Raw genomic sequence first — 24,404 nt, forward strand, 5'->3', positions numbered from 1 at the left:
AAACATTCACTGAACAATTACTGTGTACCAGGCACCCACTTAGGGGCTTCGGAGAACGTAAGGATGAATAAGTACCTGCTTCCAGAGGCTCAGATTCTACTTGTGGAAATAGACAAGGCAACAATGTTCTACAATATGAATGAAATATGTACAAAATATAGGTCAAGAAAGGCACTGTGAGAATGCAAGAGAAAAAGCAACTCATTGTGACAGAAATGATCAACAGAATTTCCATTTTTTTCTGTCTACCATGGGGCACACTATAGACAAGGGTTGTTGATTAATAGAAGGTCTTATTCTATCTCAGTTTTGAGGAATTGTTATTCAACTTTGCTGTAAAAAAAATCCAGAAGTGAATATGGCCAAAGTCCTGTCTTGCCTCATAAGAATAAAGCCAAAAATTACATCTCTTCTTGTGGTTGTGATTACTCTTAGCACAAGGCTCAGAACACAGTAGCTGCTTAACAGTTGCTTGTCAAATGCAGCTCCTGGTGCTTTGTATATATTGAGTAAACCAGTTTTTAAGAGTACCATTCTTTATCAGTTTCTCACATTGAATTCCATCAGAGTGAAAGCATATTTTTGAACCACTTTATTCTGATTTAGATCCTACCATTGAAAGATTTCACAAATTTCTCTAGAAAAAAAACATTTTTTTTTAATTCAAAGGAGACTCAGCTCCAAGAATAAAACTATATTAAATAATCACTAAGGTCAATGCCAGTTCTGATTCTCAGGCCACCTTCCTCTCATCCTTCATTCCCCCAAAACTCTATTTTACCTGTCAAGTCATTCAAATTTCATAGGTAATTTGTGTGACGACGGGGGTCTTCTAGTCCAAAAAAACATCAGTGCAAGAGCCACAAGAAGTACTCAAGAGTAATTATTTCTTGGAAGTACAACTAAACATTAATTATGCCAAACCCAAATTGCCATTTTTGGCAGGCACTCTATGGCAATCAGATGAATAATACTTTTAAAATGTTATTCACTACGTTAACTTGTTTAGTTTCTTGTGGGTTTGTTTATGGCTAACATCTGTTAAGGTCATCGACATGTAGTCCTCAAAATGAAATCCATTAGAGGAACTACATTAAAGGTTTACCATGGAAGAGGTTAGAATTCGGTAATGGCTGTTGTAAATGTACATTTATTTGTGTTACAATGTAATTAATGTTGGCTTCCCCCACTAGACTCTGAGTGCCATAAGAGTGGCGAAATTGACCTCACTACCATAACCCTAGTACCTTGCAAAATTGCCTACTATTTGATATTCAATATATTATTGATGAATGGATGAACCTGGAAGATAGACTTTGGGGGCAATTCTGGAGTATTCTTTGCTTGGTAAAACATATTTGTTAGAGATCAGGATGAACTCACAGAAGATACACTAATCAAATTTGCAGAGGGGGAAAAACTGGGAAAAGTGTAAATTGAGCAATATGGAATTGCTGTTTTTGCAAGTCCAAATGAGAAGAGAAGATAGGCATTTCATATGGTTCAACCTAATGTGATTGTTTTGAAAATTTCTGTTCCCATTTCTCAACCATCCAAACTTGTAAGACTCATATAAATGTATCATACTTTTCAAAGAGATCTATGTCCTATAACCATAACCTATGAGTATGGGTGAGAGAAAGAGGTGTTTCAGATGGGATGTGATATACATCTTCATATATCTGAGGAGCTACTGGAGGAAGAATCCAATTAGTTTACATGTCCCTGATCCTAGTTAAACTGGAATCAATAATTGGAAGCTGCAAGAAGACAGTACTTGCCTCAGCAATAAGAAAGTACTTTGTAACTTTCGGAATTGTTGGGATGATAACTTCTCTAAAACTGGATGTATTCAATGTCTGAGAAACTCTTTTCTTGGTCCTATTGCAAAGGGGAATCTACACCAAATCAGAGAGAAACTAGTTGACCTCTGAGATTCTTCCCATCCACAGAGTTTATGAATTGGCTTCAAGGAATTCAGTGAGACCCTTAACCTAGGTCCAGGTGTATTTATCTCTAAAGAAATATTTCCTGTTCAATTTTTAAGTACTTTATGATCTAAAAAAAAAAAGTATTACAGATCATGGTATAATTTTTCTAGAAAAGTGAAGTTGGATCCAGGTTAAAAATAAATGTTGAGTACACAGGCTAAACAAATATTGCCACAAATATAGTACCACAATCAACAGAAAGATGTTCTTAAAGTTATGGTATCAGTATTTTAAAAGTCTTTAGCTAAATACAAACTAAATGAGATAGAGATGACTTAATATTTGCATTAACTCCAAGGAATACTTGCCAGAATTCTGGTTCATATGTTTGGATGACACTGTCCATCTAGCTTAACTTGGAGATGGATATAGTGATGGTAACAACCCTGAGTTTGATTCTTTCCTGTCCATTGAAGACCATGTTCAGTTCAACATGTATTTATTGAGTCTCTACTATGTATCAGGCCCTATAGGCACAAGGGAGGATGAAAAAAATGCTACCTGCCCCAAAGGAGCTAATGTCTCACCTTCTCCACATTTTGACTAATAATATTAATGTTATCCAAACTGCAAAGAGGTTTTGGCTTAAGTCCAGCTACTTGTCACACAAAGAGCCAACTATTGAGATGACCCAAAGCGATCTACAGATTCAATGCAATCCCTATTAAATATCAACATCATTTTTCACAGATCTAGAAAAAATAATTCTATGCTTTGTGCAGAACCAGAGAAGACCCCGTATAGCTAAAGCAACCTTAAGCAAAAAGAATAAATTGGGAGGTATCAATTTACCAGACTTCAAGCTATACCATAAGGCTATAGTAACCAAAACAGCATAGTACTGACACAAGAACAGAGACATAGATCAATGGAACAGGACTGAAACATAAAACCATCCTCATGTAGCCATCTGATCTTTGCCAAACGAGACAAAAACATACACTGCGGAAAACAATCCCTATTCAATAAATGGTGCTGGGAAAATTGGATAGCCACATGTAGAAGACTGAAACAGGATCCATACCTCTCACCTCTCACAAAAATCAACTAATGATGGATAAAGACTTAAACCTACACCAACTAGGTGCGGTGGCTCACGCCTGTAATCCTAGCACTCTGGGAGGCTGAGGCAGGAGGATCTCTAGAGGTCAGGATTTCGAGACTAGCCTGAGCAAGAGCGAGACCCCGTCTCTACTAAAAATAGAAAGAAATTAGCTGGACAACTAAAAATATATATAGAAAAAATCATCCAGGCATAGTGGTGCATGCCTGTAGTCCCAGCTACTTGGGAGGCTGAGGCAGAAGGATTGTTTGAGCCCAGGAGTTTGAGGTTGCTGTGAGCCAGGCTGACGTCATGGCACTTTAGCCCAGACAACAGAGTGAGACTTGGTCTCCAAAAAAAAAAAAAAGACTTAAACCTATGGCATGAAACCCTAAGAACTCTAGAAGAAAATGTTGGAAAAACTCTTACAGACATTGGCCTAGGGAACGAATTTATGAGGAAGACCCCAAAAGCAATCATAGCATCAACAAAATAAACAAATGGGACATGATCAAATTAAAAAGCTTCTGCACAGCCAAATAAATTATCGCTAGAGTGAATAGACAACCTACAGAATGGGAGAAAATATTTGCATGCTATGCATCTGATAAAGGGCTGATTACTAGAATCTATATAGAACTCAGGAAAATCAGCAAGAAAAAAATGAAACAACCCCATTAAAAAGTAAGCAAAGGACATGATCAGAAACTTTTCAAAAGAAGATAGACTAATGGCCAACAAGCATATGAAAAAATGCTCATCTCTAATCATCAGGAAAATGTAAATCAAAACTACAATGAGATATCACTTAACTCCAGTGAGAATGGCTTTTATCAAGAAGTCCCAAAACAACAAATGCTGGCATGGATGTGGAGAGTTAGGGACACTTATACACTGCTTGGTGGGACTGCAAACTAGCACAAACTCTGTGGAAAGTAGTATGGAGAGACCTTGAAGAACTAAAAATAGAACTACGATTTGATCCAGCAATCCCATTACTGGGCATCTACCCAAAGGAAAAAAAGACATTCTATAAAAAAGACATCTGCACTAGAATGTTTATAGCAGCACAATTCACAATTGTAAAGATGTGAAAATCACCCAAGTGCCCATTGGTACATGAGTGGATAAAATGTAGTATATGTATACCATGGAGTACTACTCAGTGATAAAAAAAAAAGTGATGAACTCCCTATTGTATTATCCTGGATGGAGCTAGAGCCCGTTCTTCTAAGTGAAGTATCACAAAAATGGAAAAACAAACACCACATGTCTCACCATTAAATTGGTGCACACTAATGTGCACATATGGAAATAACACTCATAGGGTGTTGGGCAGGTGGGAGTGGGGAGGAGGAGATGAATAAATCTACATCTAAAGGATGCAGTGTGCACTGTCTGGGGAATGGGCATGCTTGTCAGGTGGTGTAAAGGCAATTTATGTAATCAAAGCATTTGTACCCCTGGAAATTATTAAAAAAAAATACATATAGGGGTCATTGAAATTTGTTTATAGAGCCAGTTACATTAGTACTTCCTGAACACTTACTTTGTACCACTTAACACTTATAACACTCCATAAAATAAGGACTATTTTTCTTTTTTTTTTTTTTTTTTTTGAGACAGTCTTGCTCTGTTGCCCGGGCTAGAGTGCCGTGGTGTCAGCCTAGCTCACAGCAACCTCAAACTCCTGGGCTCAAGCGATCCTTCTGCCTCAGCCTCCCGAGCAGCTGGGACTACAGGCATGCACCACCATGCCCGGCTAATTTTTTCTATGTATTTTTAGTTGTCCAGATCATTTCTTTCTATTTTTTAGTAGAGATGGGGGTCTCACTCTTGCTCAGGCTGGTCTCGAACTCCTGACCTTGAGCGATCCACCTGCCTCGGCCTCCTCGAGTGTTAGGATTACAGCCGTGAGCCACCGCGCCCGGCCAATAAGGACTATTTTTATTCCCATTTACAGATGGGAACACGAAAATATAGAAGTAACAATGACAGGACTGAACCCAGACAGTCTGGCTTCAGAGTTCACAAGTTTAACTATTCCAGTATATTGTCTTCTAAGAGAGGCACAATTCTTCCTTTTGCACTGTTCAAGGGAGACTCATGGACCTGAGTCTGACTGCCCATGACAAACATATGTGGTGTGTACTCATCAGAGCATGCTGCAAAGCCCATTTGTATCCATCTAATTCCAGTTCAGTTAGCATTTGTGGAAAACCTACTGTATTTTAGTCATCACACTGGATAATTTGCAGTGACTATCTCATTCAATTCTAACAGCTCTGTTAAACAGATATTATATTTATTTTAGAGATGAGAAAATTGAGAAGTAGAACTTAAATGACCTGTCTGTGTTCACACAATTAGTAAGAAATAGTGTTGAGATTTAAACCCAGACCTCCTGATTCTAAGTTCTGTGCTTTCAGTAGCCTTATAAATGTCATTTTTTTTTTAAAGAATACAAGTCAGTGGTTGTTAGGATATTTACAAAGTTGTGCAAACATCTAAACTATTTAATTCCAGAACATTTCTATCATCCTTAAAGACACTCTGTACCCCTTAGCATCCACTTTCCATCCTACCCACCTCCAGCTCCTGGCAACCAGTGATCTACTTTGTATCTCTGTAAATTTGCCTATTCTGGACATTTCACATACATGGCCTTTTATGTTTGGCTTCGTTTACTTCGCATATTGTTTCCAAGGTTCATCTGTGGAGTAGCATGTACCAATATTTCATTCTTTTTTATGGCTGGATAATATCCCATTGTATGGACATATATTTTATTTACCTACTCATCAGTTTATGGACATCTGAATTGTTTACTTTTTGGCTATTATGAATAACGCTGCTATGAACGTTCATGTACAAGTTTTTGTGTGAACATCTATTTTCAGTTCTCTTGGGTATGTACTTAGGAGTGGAATTGCTGGGTCACATGGTAACTCTATGTTTAACTTTTTGAGGAGCTGCCAAACTGTTTTCCAAAGAGGCTGCCCATTTTACGTTCCCATCAGCAAAGAATGAAAGCTTAACTTTCTCCACATCCTCTCTAATACTTGTTATTTTCATTTTATTATTATTATAGTCATCCCAGTGGTTATAAAGAGATATCTCATTGTGGTTTTGAGTTGCTTTTCCGTAATTACTAATGATGTTAAATATCCTTTCATGTGCTTATTGGCTACTGGTATATGTTTTCGGAGAAATGTCTATTAGAATCTTTGCCCATTTTTAAAGTGGTTTGTCTTTTTGTTGTAAGAGTTGTTTATATATTCTGGATGCTAGACCCTTGTCAGATATATGATTTGACAATGTTTTCCATCCTTTGGATTGTCTTCACTTCCTTGAAATTTTTCATTTTGGTGTCATCCAAGTTGCCTATTTTTTATTTGGTTTCTTGTGCTTTTGATGTCATATCTAAGAAATCATTGCTTAATTCAAAGTCATGAAGATATACATGTAAATATTAAAATTGAGCTTTCAAAGACTTTCTCTTTTCCCATGAGGGAGAGATGCATTATCACAAAGCTCTCTTTTTAGTTTTAAATGAGCCTAAGTCTCTATTCGGTGTTGAAATATTGAGCTTATTTTTACTAGAGGATAAGAACATTAAAATAATTAAAGAATTTGTAACTTTTTCCCCCAAATTAATTTATGTGAAGTACTTATTACAGGACATTAAATAAATTGTGGCTATTATTATCTTAATCATTATAATCATTCTAAGAAATGTTAAGTCAATGCTCTGAATAAAATAATAACTAAAAAATAATAATAAGTTTGGAATTCATGGTTAAGAGAAATGCATTCAAGGAAGAGACACATCAGCATGTGACAGCTAAGAGTTGAGATGGCGTCCCCAAGCCTGCTACAGTTGGCAACCTAAGGGATAGCACTTGTACCTCTAGCCAAGAATGAAGTCCCCTAAAATCTGGGACAGAAGGAAACCATTTCATACTTTGTTTTAAACTTCTTAGTTATGTAAATGTACATTCAAGATTTTATGGAATGGTTCACCTATTGTTAGATCAATATATCTTTCCTTTTGGTTCAGATTCTTTTCACAGAACTTATAATTGGGACTTCAAGGGCCATGTGCCCCTTGAAGCCCACTCTTACTCCACCAGAATCCACAGGGCATCCTTCAGAGAGAATTTTAAGAATGCAGACTACCTACCACCTGGGATTGTACAAGTAGTGCAACTCAACTACAGGAGACACCATCTGACTCACAGTTATTGTAGATTCACAGGGTTTTTATGATTTTTCAGCAGATTGGCAGGTAAGTGTCTTGCAGAAGAGGACCTTTTTCTAATGTGCGTAATAAATTCAGCAAATTAGCAGTGGGGCAGTGGATGGGTATTCCCACACCTTCCATGTGGTTGCAGGCAGTCTGTCCTTATCTTTGGCTGTGTGTTAATCAGGTCTTCAAGTTCTAGAGGACCGATTTGGACTTCTTGGATTATTCTGGGTAGCTGTCAGCTCTACAGTGTTCATTCACTTTGTCAATGCGGTAATGATAATACCCATATACTGTACTTAAATAGACACATACTAAGGGCCTACAGAAACCCTGATCTTTGTTTGAAACAAAGGTAATGGCATCAATGGTCATTATGAATAATAATGATTTAAAACATAGACTCCCCAATAGAAAAATACACTTGATCTTAGCCAAAAGGCTGAGAAGCAATCTCAATAGAAAAATAGACAAAATCAGAATTCATAAAAACAATTCAAACAACCATTAAACATAAGAAAAGCTCAGTTTTACTAGTAATAACATAAACTTAAAACAGGGAGGCATACTTCTCATTTATTAGACTGACCAAAATAAGAGTGTTGGCCAAGGTGTGAAAAGATGGCATTTGTATACCACTGATGGGAGTGGAAACTGGTACAACTTTTTGGCATTAGTCAAGATGTCAAATGTGCATTCCCTTTGATCCAGACATTCCATTTCTGGGAAAGTATTTAGTTGAGCAGAAATATGTAAGTAGGCAAAGTTTTGTGTACAAGCATGTTTACTGCAGTATCACTGGCAGCATTGTAATTGGAAATGATCTAAATCTCCAACTAGAGTTTACTGGCTGAGTAAATTCAAAATAGGATGTATAGTACGATTCTTTTAAAAATTATATGTGCATTTGTATGTGTGTATGTTCACATATACATACATACATATATACACATACACACATAGAGATACATATAATTAAAGAAAATGGTGTGCAGTGATTATCTCTGGGATGTAGGAAAGGGGAAAAGATTTTGACTTTTTGCTTTATATATTATTGTAATGTCTTATTTTTTAAAAAATCACCTGTATCGCTTTTGTAATTTTTAAAAAAGTAAACCTATGGAGTTTATGGTCCACTTCTGGACTGGAAACTAGCCAGCAATATGCTGTGTACTAACTGCATGTTGAAAATATTTTTGTAAAGTGTTCACAGGTATCAGATATTTTTCTTTAAGATAAAAGTGGTTTTCAAGATATCCAAAACTCATAAATTAAGGTACACTTCATAATAAGAAGCCAAGGAAATTATGAACAAGATTATTTTGCATATAATAGGGCTGATATCTACAGTCAACTAATGATAGACTTGGGACAATGACACAGGTTTAAGTTCTTAGCCCCAAAATATAAGCCGGAGGAGGGATCTCGTTTTTGGTGATAACCACAATGTAAAAGCATCTAAGGCTTAGAGGAACAACGGTTTTTTTGCAGGAGTCCCTTGGCAGTGCAGACACTACTCTCCATCTTAAAAGATTCAAATCTTCTTCATTTATGCAGAATTCCCAGAATTCAGCTTTCCTGGAGTGCTCATGCAGTTACCAAACTTCTCAGAAACATGATCAACAAAAAATTACATATATAATATAACTCCTTTGTTCCTGGCACTGCTATGTCCTTTCATAGACATATGGACACTCTTTAAAATTCAAAAGATTCAAGCCTAGATTTTCTCTTTCCAATAAGCCACATACTCTTCCACATTCCTATTTCTTAGCCTATAAGGGAGCTTTTACGATACCTACTCCAACTTCATTCTCAAATTGATACAAGGCTGAGATGTGGTCATGTTGGGTAAAGAGCTTTCAAAGCTTTGAAGTCCTCAATTGAATGTGAAAGTATTTTAATAACAAATGTGACTTAGTATTATTTTGAAAATGGGAGATTTTCAAAGATGAGACCTAGTTTACTAGCTCTTGTTTAACAGAACTCTATCCTGTTTATAAGGGTTTTTAAAAAATGTGTTTTACAAAGTTTTATTATGTGGTAATCTTTGCTGGCCACTTCTGATATAAAGTAAATTAGATGTAATTCTTCTACACTAGCAGCCACAGATGATTTTATTTAAATAATGTCAATGTTAAAGTCCAGAAAATTAAGAAACAATCCCATTTAACCTATTAGAGGTACCACCATGGCAAAGACTGCAGAAATTCTTTCTATCTTCTGCAACAATAAAATGAAACACTCCCTAAATTTAGTAAAGATACGAAGAGGCAGGTGTTTTGCAGACAAGAAAACCTTTTATTTTAAACCACAAATAGTCAGCAGGTGGCCACAACTATCCATGTTTCATTAAAACCACATAAAACCTAGATACAAAAGCACCACTGATTATTGCTCTAGAAAAACTGCATGAAAAATTCAAATATGCACAGTAAAAACACCACAGTATGCACAGGACTAAAATTTTAAAGCAAGTGCATGGAATGCTGAATCAATTTTACACACAGCTTCCAATATTAAATTGATATTTATTTTGCTGGAGGATGATGGAAATTTCCAAAAAGCATGACTATGAGAGGGTAAAATGTCCATCTTTATATATTTTTGTATGCCAACTAGTAGAGTCCTAAAAAATTAGCATTTACAAAATACTTGGTAAAAATAGCTTTTAAAAGTTGTCCCAAGAGATACATAAAATCAACCCCAATTTTTCACGACAACTCATTCTCCCTCGTTATCTACAGATTCAGTTTTCTGTGCCTGTGAAAAAGAAAGGAAAAAAAAAGATACAGTTACTACTAAAACTACTATAACGAAAGAAAATTCCACCCACCAACACACACACTTCTGAACATTTGTTTTTTTTTTGCAGTATTTCAATTCTGGGTGTAAAACAGACAAGGCAGGAATATATTACGCAAACACTTTGTTGCATTTATTGCTTTCTGCTTTTCGAACAGCCACAGAAGCCTTACCTGCAAGCTCCCACTGTTCATAATAAAAAACACCACACTACTATCTGATTCTAGTCACTGCAAACATGCAGAATTTTCTACTGTACCCTTAACTCTCACTGTTTCAATCTGCCCCTTTACTGACAGTGTGCTGGGTGGGGTACCTCTGGAGGTTGAGACATTAACAGTTGAGCGAGAGATGTGGATCTGTAATAACATTACAGGCAATAAAAAGAGACATTAAGAACATGCTATCACCGGCTGAAGGATTGAGCAATTTCTTTAAAGACACTGATTCAATCAGTGGGAGGTATTTATGGAAAGTACCTCTTCAGCTTTAGTTTCACCATTTTCAGATGGTGCAGTACCTTCCTTTCCAGCTTCCTGCTTTTCCTCCTTCTTCCCTTTAGCACCTCTGTTAAGCTTTGTTCCAGGTTCTTTCTAACAGAGGATCAAACCACAGGGAAACAGAGCATGTTAGACATGGTGTGATGCTGGCTAAAATCAACCAGCCTCCATCCAAACACAAGGGGAAGTGCAACCATAGTCACCATGGTGGCCTTTCAGGAGACATGGGAACCCGATTTTGTCAGGTTTCAACTGAGTTACACTGAGTCTCTATGAAAATGTAACAGGCTGCTGGGAGAGTCCCTCCCGTGGGAAACACGATGACATCCCCCTACTAAGGTGAGACGTGGCTCTGCCGTGGAGAGCAGCAGCATCAGGCCCTGGCGAAGGAGGCGGCAGAGCTGGGGAAGGACCAGCCGGGGGCGGCCTTGCTGCTGCTTTCCAGTGAAACACCTCGCGTGGAGACACGTGGCTTGCCGGACTAGAAAGTTGGAAAAGCACTTAAAAATGAAGCCCAGATGAAAAAAAAAACTTCCTGATTTTAAGACCAAGCCATAGAATTGAGTTCTGCTTCTGGAATCACCTACTCGTATCACTATACACATAGTTTCAAACAATTCACAACACAGAACAATGCTCTCAAGGGTAGAGTGCAGAAAAGCCATTTTGGGTAAATTTTCTAATAATTCTGTCCTTCAGTTTCCTCATCTGCAAAGCAGGATATTCAAATCTATCTCAATAGGGTTGATGTGAGGATCATATGAATAAAGCAATCAGAACAGTATCTGGCATAGTATAAGGGCTACACAAATGTTTGCTAGTATTATTTACTGGATTATAACATTATTATTAGTCATGCATGAGATTGGCCTGCTAAAATCAGTTATACAAAGTGAGAAGCCCCTCCGCCCACTCCTCGTGCTGGGGAGCAGGGTTTCCAGGGCCCAGCCTCACCCCCGCCAAGTGCCAGGCGAACTGTACGTTTGCGAGGCAGTTGCCAAACCCTCTTTGGACACGAGGCTTCGCAGAGCCACATATTCGGACTTCCTGTGCCTCACTGACCAAATGAAAAACGCATTCCTGGTAAAGCATAAAACTCTGTTTTGGGCGTTTTAAGAAAGCCTATAACAGTGGTAATGGTTTTCTGGTCAGTACATTTTAGCCTGAATCATTAAATGTGGACTTTCCTTGATTTTGGGGTATAGAATTATAATTTATTCATTGTTTAAAAAGCCAAAGGTGGGAAAGAGCACCTCTTACCTTAGTAGATGTTTTTCTTGGTTTAGGTTCGGGTTTCGGTGGAGCAGGTTTCTGCAAAGACAATTTAAGTTACACAAATATTGAAAAAGACAACTGTCAGCACCAAAAGGAACACATTTTGATTATGGCTTTGATCATTTAAAAAAGGTTCTGTCCTATTTTCAGTACCAGGTAACAACATAAAGACCTCTGCATTTCATAATTATTTTCACCCTGGGTTCACAAGAGAACGGTAGGTGAGATTGAAAAGCCAACTTCTTATCCCCTGGTCCAGGACAGCTCTCCAGAAACAGGTTTAAGCGTCTATCTCCAATGTGTCTGTACTTCTTTTTATCACAGCACAGCAGCAAGAGGAATGACTCAGGCCCTTGGCCAAATGACTCAATGAATTCAGTTGCGCTGGCCTTCCCAACAGTCTAGAAATCACAGCACAATCACAGGCAAAGTCCAACGGGTAATGAAGACTGCTGCCTGTGAAGTAGTTCAAAATCATTTCAAATCCTTCCACCTCTGGTGTAGATTCCAAGTTCTGTAGCCAAGCTTCTTCCTACTTTTATCCTCTCCGATGCCAGCTCAAGGTGAGAATCTCTGGCCCACCCAGACACTGGGCTCATTTGTCTCTAGAGCTTTTCATTAAGAACACAATTATAATGATAAGATGTCCACTCCCAATGTTTAAGATTTTTCACAGATATTATTAGCCAAAGAACCCCTGGGAAACTCTTTTTTGCCTGCCCCGTGTGCTCCTATTCCAGTCCCTGCAAACTGCGCCACAAGCCCTGTGGCCATGGTGCCCCTCCACACAAGGTTTCAGGCCTGGCCAGCTTCCCAGGCGCCTGACACCAGGTGGCACGTGGGGACCCCGGGGAAAGATAACCAGTTTAAGCCACGAGTTTTCTGTAGATATTTTAGGGCAAATATTTCTCTCCTAGAGCCAGAAAAAAATAAGTGTACATCTCTCCTGGCACTAGGAGAATAGTTTTTGAATAGAAAACACTGACCAGGGTTTCCTCCTGTGGAGAAAAATACATGTTCCTCCCCAATTCCTCTAGGTGGTTTAGGTTCGCACTGAATCTGGCCCTTTTCATCAAGGGCATAAAGTGAAATTGTAGACAGTTCAATTCCAGAAGATTGGCTGTTAGAAATGACCTTTCAAATAAAAAAAAGAAAATTGAGCTTGAAAAGTAAGGAATGTTTTTATTAATCTTCTTACCGCCCCTAAATCTGCAGTCTGCTCCCCAAACACAGCAGCTTTTATAGCTCTTAAATTTTTAGGATTTAAAAAATTTTGTTATTCCAAGCTTTGATATATTACACTAATATATATATGTTTTCTCAATTTATAGCAAACAATTTCCTTTTATATTATTTTCTGTAAGACAGACCTTTCCCCCTGACCCAGCACTCAAGTGTTTTGATGGGACCAGGAAATGAGGTTTCATAGTCTGTAATCCTGCTGACCTCTGAGGCTCTGTGTTGGCAGCACAGGGAATGATTTCAGTGGTTCCTGGTGCTGAGGAAAAGCCTTGTTTTAAATTTTGGTTTTCATTTGACGTACAAGGTCTACTCCCTTAACTGGCTAGAGATCCACAACATCACCCCAGATCTTAAGTCTTCCTTACGACTCTGATATTGCTTCCTTATAGGACTCATGTGAAACACTGGTTCACCCAATCCAAACTCAGCTATGCTTCTGAACTTGTAAGTGGTCCTAACGCCCATTTCTGCTTTGATTACCTCCACTGTACCAGGCATGGGCGTGAGCTGAGGATGAAGCCCATGAGTCTCTGAAGGCCAGAGTAGCTTGCAGTTCCCGTAGTATCTAGCATGGGGATACGTGCTGTTGGTCAAGGTGTCAGTGCCTTTCCCCCTGCCTTCTCAGTGGGCAGCCTGGGCTGTAGGAATTTTAACCAAAATCCTGCACCAGGGAGTCAGGCTGATCTGTCAAGAGGCCAGCAGCAGGGAGGAGCACAAGAGCCAGCAAGGAGCATGGACTGATGAGGAAGAGCTGGAGCACATTCAAGTCTGAGGCTCAGCCACATCTGCCCATCTCAGCTGTGTTCTAACCCTGAGCCTGGCCCACAGGAGAAGGCTTCAAGTGCAAAGTAGAATTACTACTTTTACAAAGATTCTCTAAGTCTGGAATGAGGCTGAGGTGTATGGACTCAGACAACTTTCAGAACATTCTGACACTGGACTGAAAAATGTTCTAAAGTATGGGTTGTGGACAGAAAGTCAGAATTCTGTCGACTTCAGCACGTCATAGGTAGAATCTGAAGGCTAGGACTTTGCCTAACGTATGTCTTTTGTTTCTGAGATCTAGAACTGTCAAACAACATCCTGGGCTTTATAGTCTTGCTAATGGGGCTGGCCACTGTTTTCCACTGACACATCTGATCAAGTGAACTGCTTGGCAACACTGGTTAATTCTGCTAGAAAGGATGACCCCAGGTAATTTTCAGAAAGAAAATAAACAAGCTCATTCTTTTTGCTGCTTTGCTTTGGACAAAGGGAACACGTATTCTTAAGAATGAACACCAAAGGGGTTCTACAGTACTTACTGCTGATAATCTGGCAGATCGTCTTGTGGGCTACAAAGGAAATGGGAAAAAAATTTTTTTTGGTGATTATATACAACCAGGTTAATTTCAAAAATCCATTCTTAATATATATTACTTTGTTCAAAGAATATAATGTATGACTCCCATCACCCTCTGCAGGTTAGCACAGTGAAACAGACTCCAAGTCTCCTGGGCACCGTAATACTCGAGAGGAAGTATTTCTAAAGAGGTGTAGGCACATTGTTCAACTAAGTGGCCCAATTAAGAGTGTGGTGAGTAAGAAAAGGGAAGGAAGATGAATTTAGGCTTCATCCCAAACCATAACCTCTACCTTTATGATAAAATCAACAGTGAGAACAGTGATGTGCTATTTAAGAACTAGTTTCCAGTCTGACTATTGTTCCTTAAAAAATGGAACTAAAACTTTTAAGTTAATACAAGAGACTTATGTAATGGTGTAGAAACTAAAATAGGAGTTCCCCCATCTTGCTGCTAGGTTGGAAAAGAAAATGACTACAAATCTTAGGCAGTTAACAAGAGAGACTTATCTTTACCTGAAACAAAATAAACACATTTATCTATAATATTAAAAGTCTATGTTCAAAGATTTAACTACAGTGAAAAGTTCATTAATCTTTTCTTTCAATCTCAAAGTGTGGAAAATTCAGAGAGGAACTGTGTGTAGAGATTGATACTTTTTGGGAATTCTTTTTTGCTTCAAGGACGTTACAAGTTAACAGCAAATGAGACTGTACAGAAAATTTAAAATAACAGAACTGTCCTAGGCACTTTAGCAACAGCATACAGAATTGATATTCTACTGTGGCTCCCCAAGAAATTCCACATTCTAAAAGTAGAAATTGCCTTTAAGTGTTCCAGAAATAAATGTTCCATTCGTTTTGTCTGCTTTGTTCATTGCTCTATCTCCAGTACAACAGTATACTACCTAACACACAGCACATACTCAAGAATACTTGCTGAACAAATGGATTCAAGCTTTCTCCTAATTCTTGCTGCCTTATGCAGACTTTTCCTCATTATAATAGCTCCAATGTTTCAAATGATTTTTCTTAAGAGGGTCAGCAAAAATGGTCAGTAGGAACCTGTGCCATGCTTACGAGGAATCACGGAATTCTCGAAGTGGTGCTTAGGTCAGCCTAGGCCAGCTGGTCAGGCCAAACTGGAAGAAATGTATCTTACCACCACATCTAAGAACTTTCTTGCTGCAAACAGAGAAACTAAATTCATCTTTCTTTAAACTACAGAAGGAAATGAAGGGCCAGAGCCTCCATGAATAATTTTAACCCTGAGGTCTCAGAGAAAGATCAGAGATGGACTGAAGGCCAGTTAGCGGAATGCGCCGAGAATAGGAGACTGTGCAGGTTAAGTGGTTGGCTGGGACACGCTCACTGCACAGAGCAAGAGGACGCACAGCTCAGCATACAGCCTGGTGGATTAGTACGGGAGGAGCGTGCGTATCAGGTTCTCCACAGGGAACACCGCAGCACCTGCTATGATTGTCATCGGTGCAGTCCATGACATCCCAATCCCTCGTGATCGGAATCCAAATCCTGCAGTAACTTTCCCAGGATGGTTAACTGCATTAATTACCAGCGAAGAAAAGGCAACGTTATAAATTAAACCTGGCAACAAGTGAGTAACTTGTGCTTCTTTAATAAGCTTTCTGAGCACGCAGGAGCAGAGGAGCACCCGCCAATTACCGAACAGAGCTCAGCTCTAAAGCTTCAGTGTGGCCTCAAGAACTTCCTACATCATCTCTTAAGTAAAGTACAGCAGGCAGAATGATACCCTTCAAGAGCAAAAGTGGCAGCCTCCATGCTAAAGAGGTAAATGAACCTTATCTGACTCCCTCCCCACTTGGGGTCAACTCACAGGTACCACGTTGGCCTTACCTCACCGTTCACCCCACCTGACTGGCGGCTGCATCCCCTACCACACAGGACCACATCTCCTCTTACAGTTCTGTAGCTCCAGTGTCCAGCAGGGGCGCTCAATAAATGTTGAAATGCACAGAAGGGGGGAGCAACAAAAACATACAGCAACTGTGACCTTGGTATGGGGGACTAGAGGTAAGTTAATCTCTAGTTTGGGGCCTGAAAAGGGCCCAGACATGTTAGCTATTACTCAAAACTGCCTCCCTACCCATCTAGTTGTCCTGAGTAAAATCTCATTGAACAGAGGCAAAATCATGTGAAAAACTCTCCAACGGCGATGCTCCTGCTCCTCTCCTCTCCCTGTGCACACCTGAACACACAGGACAGGCCGAGTGATGTCAGAGAGCCTTTCGGGATTTCCAGAGACACTGCAATCTAAGCACTGCTTTGAAGGGCTGCAAAGCTGTTCTGATCCAAAGGACTTAATATCTTTTTATAATTCAGGTCTACTACAAGAGTTCCAAAATAAAAAGCCTGGGAAATTATTGCAAAAACAAAATTTGCCTCTCTAAGCTGTCTAAACCAGCCAGTTTCTAAAAAGCACATCTCTTACTGTAAAATCATCTTACAACTTCCTACATAAAATTTACCAGCTCTTCTTTCTATGCCATTAAAAAAAAAAAAAAAGACTTTTCTTAAATTTTCCTTTCCAGTAGCCATCATAAGAGACTTTCATTTTCACTCCAGTGGTGGCTGAGACAAACCTTTCACTCATAGTCAGCAGTACTGATTATTCATGCAAGTGTGGATGCCTTCCTGGAAAATTCTACCAGCTTTCATAGCCTTAATATCTATAAATGATTGGACTCTATTTATTGGATATGAAATAGACTAGACTGCTATTTTTTTTTCTTTAAAACACTAGTATTTGAAGTACTCATTTGACACTCTGGCTGTTGGGTGGGACTACCAAGGAAAAAAGATATTAAGAATTTCTCTCGATTTCTTGACTAAGTGTGAATCCTCAAGAAAAGTGGTCAAAAGAGTGGTTCTCAGGGAGGGAAGGGAGGTTTCTAGAATGACAAGTCACCATGAGAGTGACAGATACAATAAATGTGAGGGCCTGCCACTGTGGTATATAGATGCTGGGCACAAAAGAATTACACAGTACGCATTTATCAATTAACTTATTTTCATTGCCTGGGTCTCAGAAAATTCTGGGGAATGCTCCTCTGAAACATATGAGTCTTCTCACTTTAATTTCCTGGTTGCGAAAGCAACATAGATGTCTAATCTCACAGTGACAAAGTTCACAGGGATAGCTAGATTCAAGTAGAATCACTGGACTTTGCTCAATACTGCTTGACACATACGGACCATTGCATTGGAATGTGGTAGTATTTTTATTTTTATGAGATTTTTTTTTTTTTGCTCCTGAGCCTGATCATGTACTTCCAAGCAAAAGCCAAAGTCAAGTTGCTTTTAATTCTCAAAAGAACAGGCCGGGCGCGGTGGCTCACGCCTGTAATCCTAGCACTCTGGGAGGCCGAGGCGGGCGGATTGTTTGAGCTCAGGAGTTCGAGACCAGCCTGAGCAAGATCGAGACCCCGTCTCTACCAAAAATAGAAAGAAATTAATCGGGCAGCTAAAAATATATAGAAAAAATTAGCCAGGCATGGTGGCGCATGCCTGTAGTCCCAGCTACTCGGGAGGCTGAGGCAGTAGAATCACTTGAGCCCAGGAGTTTGAGGTTGCTGTGAGCGAGGCTGACACCATGGCACTCACTCTAGCCAGGGCAACAGAGCCAGACTCTGTCTCAAAAAAAAAAAAAAAAAAAAAAAAAACAAATGAGAAGTTCCATAGAAATTACTCAAAACTGAAAAGTAGGGAAGGATGTACATGAGAACCTTGGCTGGGGAACAGAGAAGACAGAGAAATGGACACCGGATTACCAAATTTTTATGACTGCCACAAAAGGGGTATGGGGACAGAGGATTTTGGATCAGGAGATTCAGAATCTTTCCTGGTTCTGCTACTTCCAAGTTGCAATACCCGGGGAAAATCAGGCATTTCTCTGAGAACTTTGTTTGCTCTAGTTAAAACAGGGATAACAACATCTGCCAATCTGTTCTCGAAAACACACTTCTCTGACATTCACTATTCCCCTTCCTTGCTTTATTTTTCTTCATATCCAATGTCTAATTATTTTATTTTACTCTCTCTCCCCCCCACTAAAACAGAAGCTCCATGAAAGCAGGGATTTTTGCTTCTTTTGCTCACTGTGGGATACGCAGAGACTAGAATGGTGCTTGGTACATTATAGGTGCTCATACATTTTTGTTGAGGAATGAGTCTTCCATCCTCTCACTTTAGAGTTATTGGATGGGTCATACAAAATACTGAATGAAAAAAGGCTTTGTAAACTGTCAAGTGTAAATATCATGATACATTATTTTGTTCATTTATTGTCCAGGTCTCCTAAAGTACTATACTCTGCATAATGCCCTCTAATATCACAGCAGTGGTAGAGGACTTCCAAAAGAGAATTCCCCTTTGTAATTGCTATCTATTCACTATAGTCAAGGCTGTGCATACTCAATGACATAACTGGAAAATTTGGTCAATTCAGTGGGAAAAAAAAATCAATATACCACTAAATGACCATTACCATTAGGGTAAAAATGACAATTTTTACCCTAAATCACCAGCTAACTACCTGACCTTTTTACTTTTCAAATGACTGTGTTGATGATGGCCTGAAGACGTATCATGAGTTTTAATCTGGCCTTGGCTTAAATGACAGGTAAAGAACTCTGTCTAGAAAAGATTTTTGTTAATAATAATATAAAATACCTAAAATCTTAATATATAGAAATAATATAAAATAAAGTATAAAAATAAATAAAAACGTAAATAATAAAAATCCTTGGTTTAAAAAAATACGTATAAGACAGCAATGTGAGCAAACACACACAAATATCTTTTATATATATTCTAACCAGCTTGATTTGCATTTAGTATAGAGGGATTGGGAAGACTATCAAAGATCTATGTACAATGGTTTCCAAGTTTTTCAATTGGCAGATCAATTTAAATGCCAGTCCCAAAGGAAAAACTCAAATGTGTTTTTGTGCCCAAATCTAAAGACATTAAGGTTAGTAATTCTTTGCCAACTGTCCTAAAAATTACATTTTGCCATTTTCCAAGAAAATTTAAGCAGTTATCATTTTTTTGATTGGTTCTTATTTTTTATTTGGGTCTCATATTTATCATTCTCTGATTGGTTCTAGCATTTGTGTGGAGACTCAACTTTGGATCATAAACCTCACGATTATTCCAAACTATCAGACAGTGAATGCTAGGTACATGGATGGTTGGGAAAGACAGCTTTGTTTTACTTTTAAATTATTTCTTTATAAATTCTGTTAATGAATTTCCTTGTACAAATCTTGTGTAGGGGTTTTGGTATCATGACAAACTCCTTTGAATTATTAACCACCCTATGAATCACCCAATCAAAGAATCTGTAACTAGATATTGTTTTTGTCTCACTCATGATCCCTTTTGGTTTGTAAGTTCAAGGGTAACAGCTGTGGTTTTCCACACACTCTAAAGCTCTGTGCAAAGTGAATGGCTGTCATCACAGTTATATCTAATTTCCTACTTTCTAGTCCATCTTTTTTTAGAGGTTCATAGTTTTACTGTGGAGCGTCAAATGCAAGCACCTCTTCCAAGTTTCTAGCCTTTTTGAGGTGTATTTTAATACAAAGCATCTTTGAAACACTACCTAATTAGTTATCCCAATACCCTAAGAGTTTTCCCAGTTTAAAAAAAGCTTTAGTATTTTGACACTATTGTGTATCCTTACATAGTTTTTGACTTTAGAGATAACCCCTTTTAGGCAAATGTTCAGGACCTAAAAAGTAATTTGTAATTCACTCACTGGAGCAGAGAATTTATGAAATCAACAGCCTTTTATTTTCTTGCTGTGAAAGGCAGACTTTGTTCTCCTTGATGAATTTATCTATTATCTCGCCCTTTGCCCAGAAGGAATTCTCAGCATCCACTTTGACAGCAGGACCGACAGGTAGAAACATAAACAACACGGTAAGTGGAAAATGCTTCATCCATGTACCCAACTAAAATGTACCTAGGCCAAGTGAGACTACACATAGTCTCCCAACAACCTTGTTTATAATAGTTTTCATTTCAATGTATACAACCATAATAATATCAAAAACTGAAATTTAAATAAATACAGATGCCGAAGATACACTTACCTCCTGTTTAGTTACTTTGGATCCATCTTTGCCCTCTGTATTCTCTGGAGACTAGAAAAAAATATTTCAGTGAATTGTATTTATATAAGAAAACACACATTAGAGGAAGATTTTTTTTAAAAAAAAGCTATTTTCAATTCCCAGGACCAGCTAAGCTGACAGATTTTTTGCGGAGAAAAAGTAAGTTTATAACAGGATATGTTTTTTACACACATATGCGCACACAATGCACACTGCCCTACTTTTTAAATGGGAATGGCGAAAGAACTGATATGAGCCCCTGTTCTCAATGTACATTCACCCTAAGCAATTTTCCTTTATCTTTGATGATTCCACCATCAGTCAAAGAACAAGGCCCAGCAGTCAGAGACAGGAGTGCCTGGAATCCTCCCTCCTGTTCCACTTGCTTGTTCTAGTCACTCTGTTCCTTTAAGATAAGGGCAGGATGCTGGTAAGCGTGGGCCAACCACAAAAGCACATTTTCACCCTATCCTTGCCTCGCTTTGATTTCTAGCCCATTTCTTAATACGACCTGACAAATTTATCAAGGAATACTATTTTTCCATTATCGACTCCAACATCTCCACTACACTCTAGCCTCAGCATGACAGCCAGGCTACCTGCCCATCCCAGCTGATTTGTTTCCACTTTTTGATCCATCCCCTGGGGCAGCACCTGCCCACTCCTGTCACAGCTCAAACCTGACTCCTTTACAGGCTGCATATTAACTATGGAAACACACACGTTACATTTTTCTTATATTTTAAAGTAAAATATACTTTAGGTTTATTAGACACTTCACATATCCCAATATGTTTTTATTGTCTAAGAACTAATAATCGATATGATTAAAACAATTAAACTAATTAGAAAATTAAACTAACACATTTTAAAGCTACATAAAGCTGGAAGGTGAATACTCAATCTCTATAGCACAAATGGGTAGCTGATCTGAACAGAGCTCCCATCAGAAAAAATGCAAATAGCAAACTGACATTTGGCACAGCAAAATAAAACTGCTATGAGGTAATGGCGCATTTGATAAAATAAGAACAAAATTCAAAAGATCATAACACCCACTGTTTGGGGCTGGTGACACTGTAAATTAATATAATCTTTTCAAAGAACAGCTTGGCAATATAAAAAAGACACTCAGGACTAACAATATGATGACCCAGTGATTTCAATTTTGAAAACAGGACTCAAAAAAAGAAACTCTTTGTAAAAATATGGTTTTATCTGCGGTATTTCTAATCTGGAATAACTGGAAACAACTCACATATCAGTAAATATTAATAATAGAGAACTGTTTAAACTGTGTAATTATGAATATAATGGAATTAAAAAGTTAGGCTATGTGAATACATGAGAAGTCTACATAAAATAATGCTAAATTCAAAAATTTATATCATAACATAGTATATAAAACACAGGTACTAAATATGTATTATAAAGTCTTTGGGAAAGACAAAAGTTTTTCTTCTAGTCAAAAGACACATGGAACTTTCTCTATTCCCTGGAGCTGCCTGTTACCAAAAGCCTATTAGTTTCCTCTCTCTAGAACCTTGCATGTCTGTGAGCTTCTCTCCTGTTTCCCAAGTGAACAATCTATTTTCTCCCCCGCCATGGAACTTTCCCTATCATGAAGGGAAACAGAGCTGTTCTCTTTTCTGCTCCCCACTCTCTTGCACAGGAATGTTTGGTTCATAAACTTGTGTTACATCAGTTAGTTGAGATAGAGACAGCAAAATCTTAAAAAGTCTGAACATATGGAGACAATTCCTAGGTGTGCCATTGGGCTTTGCTCACTTCTATGGCTATAAACTCAACCTGTCTGGCCACACACCAGATTCTGTTGCCCAGAAGTGCTGGGCTCTCATTCAGATCTGTCAGGTCACTCAGCACATTTCAGTCTGGAGTACTCTCTACCTCTAATCGATAGGCAGTTAGGGCAGCAGCACATAGCTATTATCAGAAAAAACTGATGTTGATGACATTATTTTCATATTCTTCTATGCAGTGGATTAGTGACAGGCAATAGGATCACAAGATCACTCTCTAAACACTGGCCTAATGTTTGAACTGGAAGTAAATTATTCAAAAAGAGAAACTTGGAAAGACTCCGTATTAAAAAAGTAGGTATACTGAAAATGTTAATGCCTTCATAGGAATGAACATAAGATTCTAGAAGTAAAGAGTTACAACTTCAGGCAAAGTTAGTTTCTATTTACAAGGACGTAACACATTTATAATCAGGAGCAATGGAATTTTACCCTGGCTCAGTGTGATACAGCGGCATGGACGCAGGATGTGGGCTCAAACACCTGACTCGAATCTTGGCTTTTTACTTAGGAGCTGTACGACCTGGGGCAGTGAGTTGATCCCAGCAGCTCAGTCTCTTCATCCGTGAATGACAGATGATAATGACAGCTAACTCAAAGGGTCATGCTTATGATCAAGTGAGATGTTGGAGAAAGCATTTCACAAGCGGAATTGTTATACAGACGTTATGCAATAAAGAAGATACAAGATCTTAAGGAGTCTTCTGAATTATAAAATATGAGACTCTATTCAACATAGCCCTCAAATTGAGCGTATTTCCGTACACCCAGATACCCTGCAAATTGGTCATCTATTTTTGCTGCACAGAGTAGCAAGTGTACTATTTTGGACAGGCCCACCATCACAGGCTGTCTCAGCACATCACCCCCTCCAACATTAACAGTAAGCCGTGAGGGTGGAGACAGGAAGGAGAGGACGTGGTGTAAAGCGATTAAAACAGAACTCAAAGCTTTTTGTCCCAAGGGATAATGAGCAATAAAGACAAAGAAAAGGGGGAAAGGAAGGGTTGGAGGTGTATGTAGGTGACCGCAGATGTACTTCAACCTTCCAGCAGGTTGACGTGAAGGACGAGGAGGGTTAGATGGGACTCAGGGAATGTCAAGGCAAAGGGGCTCCTGCTCCAGTCCCCAGGACACAGTAGTCTGAACCAAGAACAGTCAAGAGGACAAGAACTATGGCCAAACAAAGAGGTCTCATTCACACAGCTGAGGCTCCCTCAGCTCCCAAGTGGCCTGATACTGAGTTGAGAGCCAGCGAGGAGGAGGGGGATATACGGGGTGGCCAGGTGGAGAGCACGGCAGGGATTCTGGGGAGTCTCGGCGCCACCAAGAGGTGATCTGAGGGCAAGTCAGCAGACAGGTGGATCACTGAACACCTGGTGACTGGATCAGGACAGAGAATCAGCCAAGGGAGCCTGAACTTTGGCACTAAAGGATTATTCTAAGTGAACATGGTGATCCAGAATAACCTCAAAAGGGCAGGTAACTTTGGTCAGCTACAAGCCAGAAACTTTGCTGAGTGAATGAAGCTGAATAATTGTCACCCTCTATAGCTGCTGTCTCCAAACCCCGGGCCGTGGACCGGTACACATCTGTGGCCTATTAGGAACCAGACCGCACAGCAGGAGGTGAGTGGCCAGGGAGTAAGTGAAGCTTCATCTGTATTTGCAGTCGCTCCTCATCACTCACATCACCGCCTGAGCTCCACCTCCTGTCAGATCAGTGGCAGCATTAGATTCTCATAGGAGCATGAACCCTACTGCAAACTGTGCATGCAAGAGACCTAGGCTGAGTGCTCCTTATGAGAATCTAATGCTTGATGATCTAGGTGGAGCTGAGGCAGTGATGGTAGCACAGGGGAGTGGCTGCAAATACAGATTATCATTAGCAGAGAGGTTTGACTGCACGATAAATGTAATGCACTTGAATCATCCCGAAACCATCCCCAACTCTCCCCGTCCATGGAAAAATTGTCTTCCATGA

At 39.0% G+C, this 24,404-nt stretch overlaps 1 protein-coding gene across 5 annotated transcripts in view; it reads right to left on the reverse strand.

Annotated features, from left to right (window-relative positions):
• Nucleotides 1-9,559: 9,559 nt before the first annotated feature.
• Nucleotides 9,560-24,404, reverse strand: part of HMGN3 (high mobility group nucleosomal binding domain 3) — a 30,909-nt gene continuing 16,064 nt past the window's right edge. Inside the window, exons 2-7 of one of the 5 annotated variants that reach the window (XM_012646074.1) lie at nt 20,581-20,631; nt 14,406-14,435; nt 11,845-11,895; nt 10,564-10,677; nt 10,344-10,443; nt 9,560-10,042 (exon numbers count right to left, since the gene is read on the reverse strand). In XM_012646074.1, coding sequence (XP_012501528.1) covers nt 10,029-10,042; nt 10,344-10,443; nt 10,564-10,677; nt 11,845-11,895; nt 14,406-14,435; nt 20,581-20,631 — 360 coding nt within the window. In that variant the 3' untranslated portion in view covers nt 9,560-10,028. Of the gene's footprint in view, nt 10,444-10,563; nt 10,678-11,844; nt 11,896-14,405; nt 14,436-20,580; nt 20,632-24,404 lie in introns of all 5 variants that reach the window. The other 4 variants (XM_012646075.1, XM_012646077.1, XM_012646073.1 and 1 more) reach the window with 4 other exon arrangements.

The sequence above is a fragment of the Propithecus coquereli genome, unplaced genomic scaffold (assembly GCF_000956105.1).
Source record: "Propithecus coquereli isolate 6110/MARCELLA unplaced genomic scaffold, Pcoq_1.0 Scaffold24, whole genome shotgun sequence".
Taxonomy (NCBI): Eukaryota; Metazoa; Chordata; class Mammalia; order Primates; family Indriidae; genus Propithecus; species Propithecus coquereli.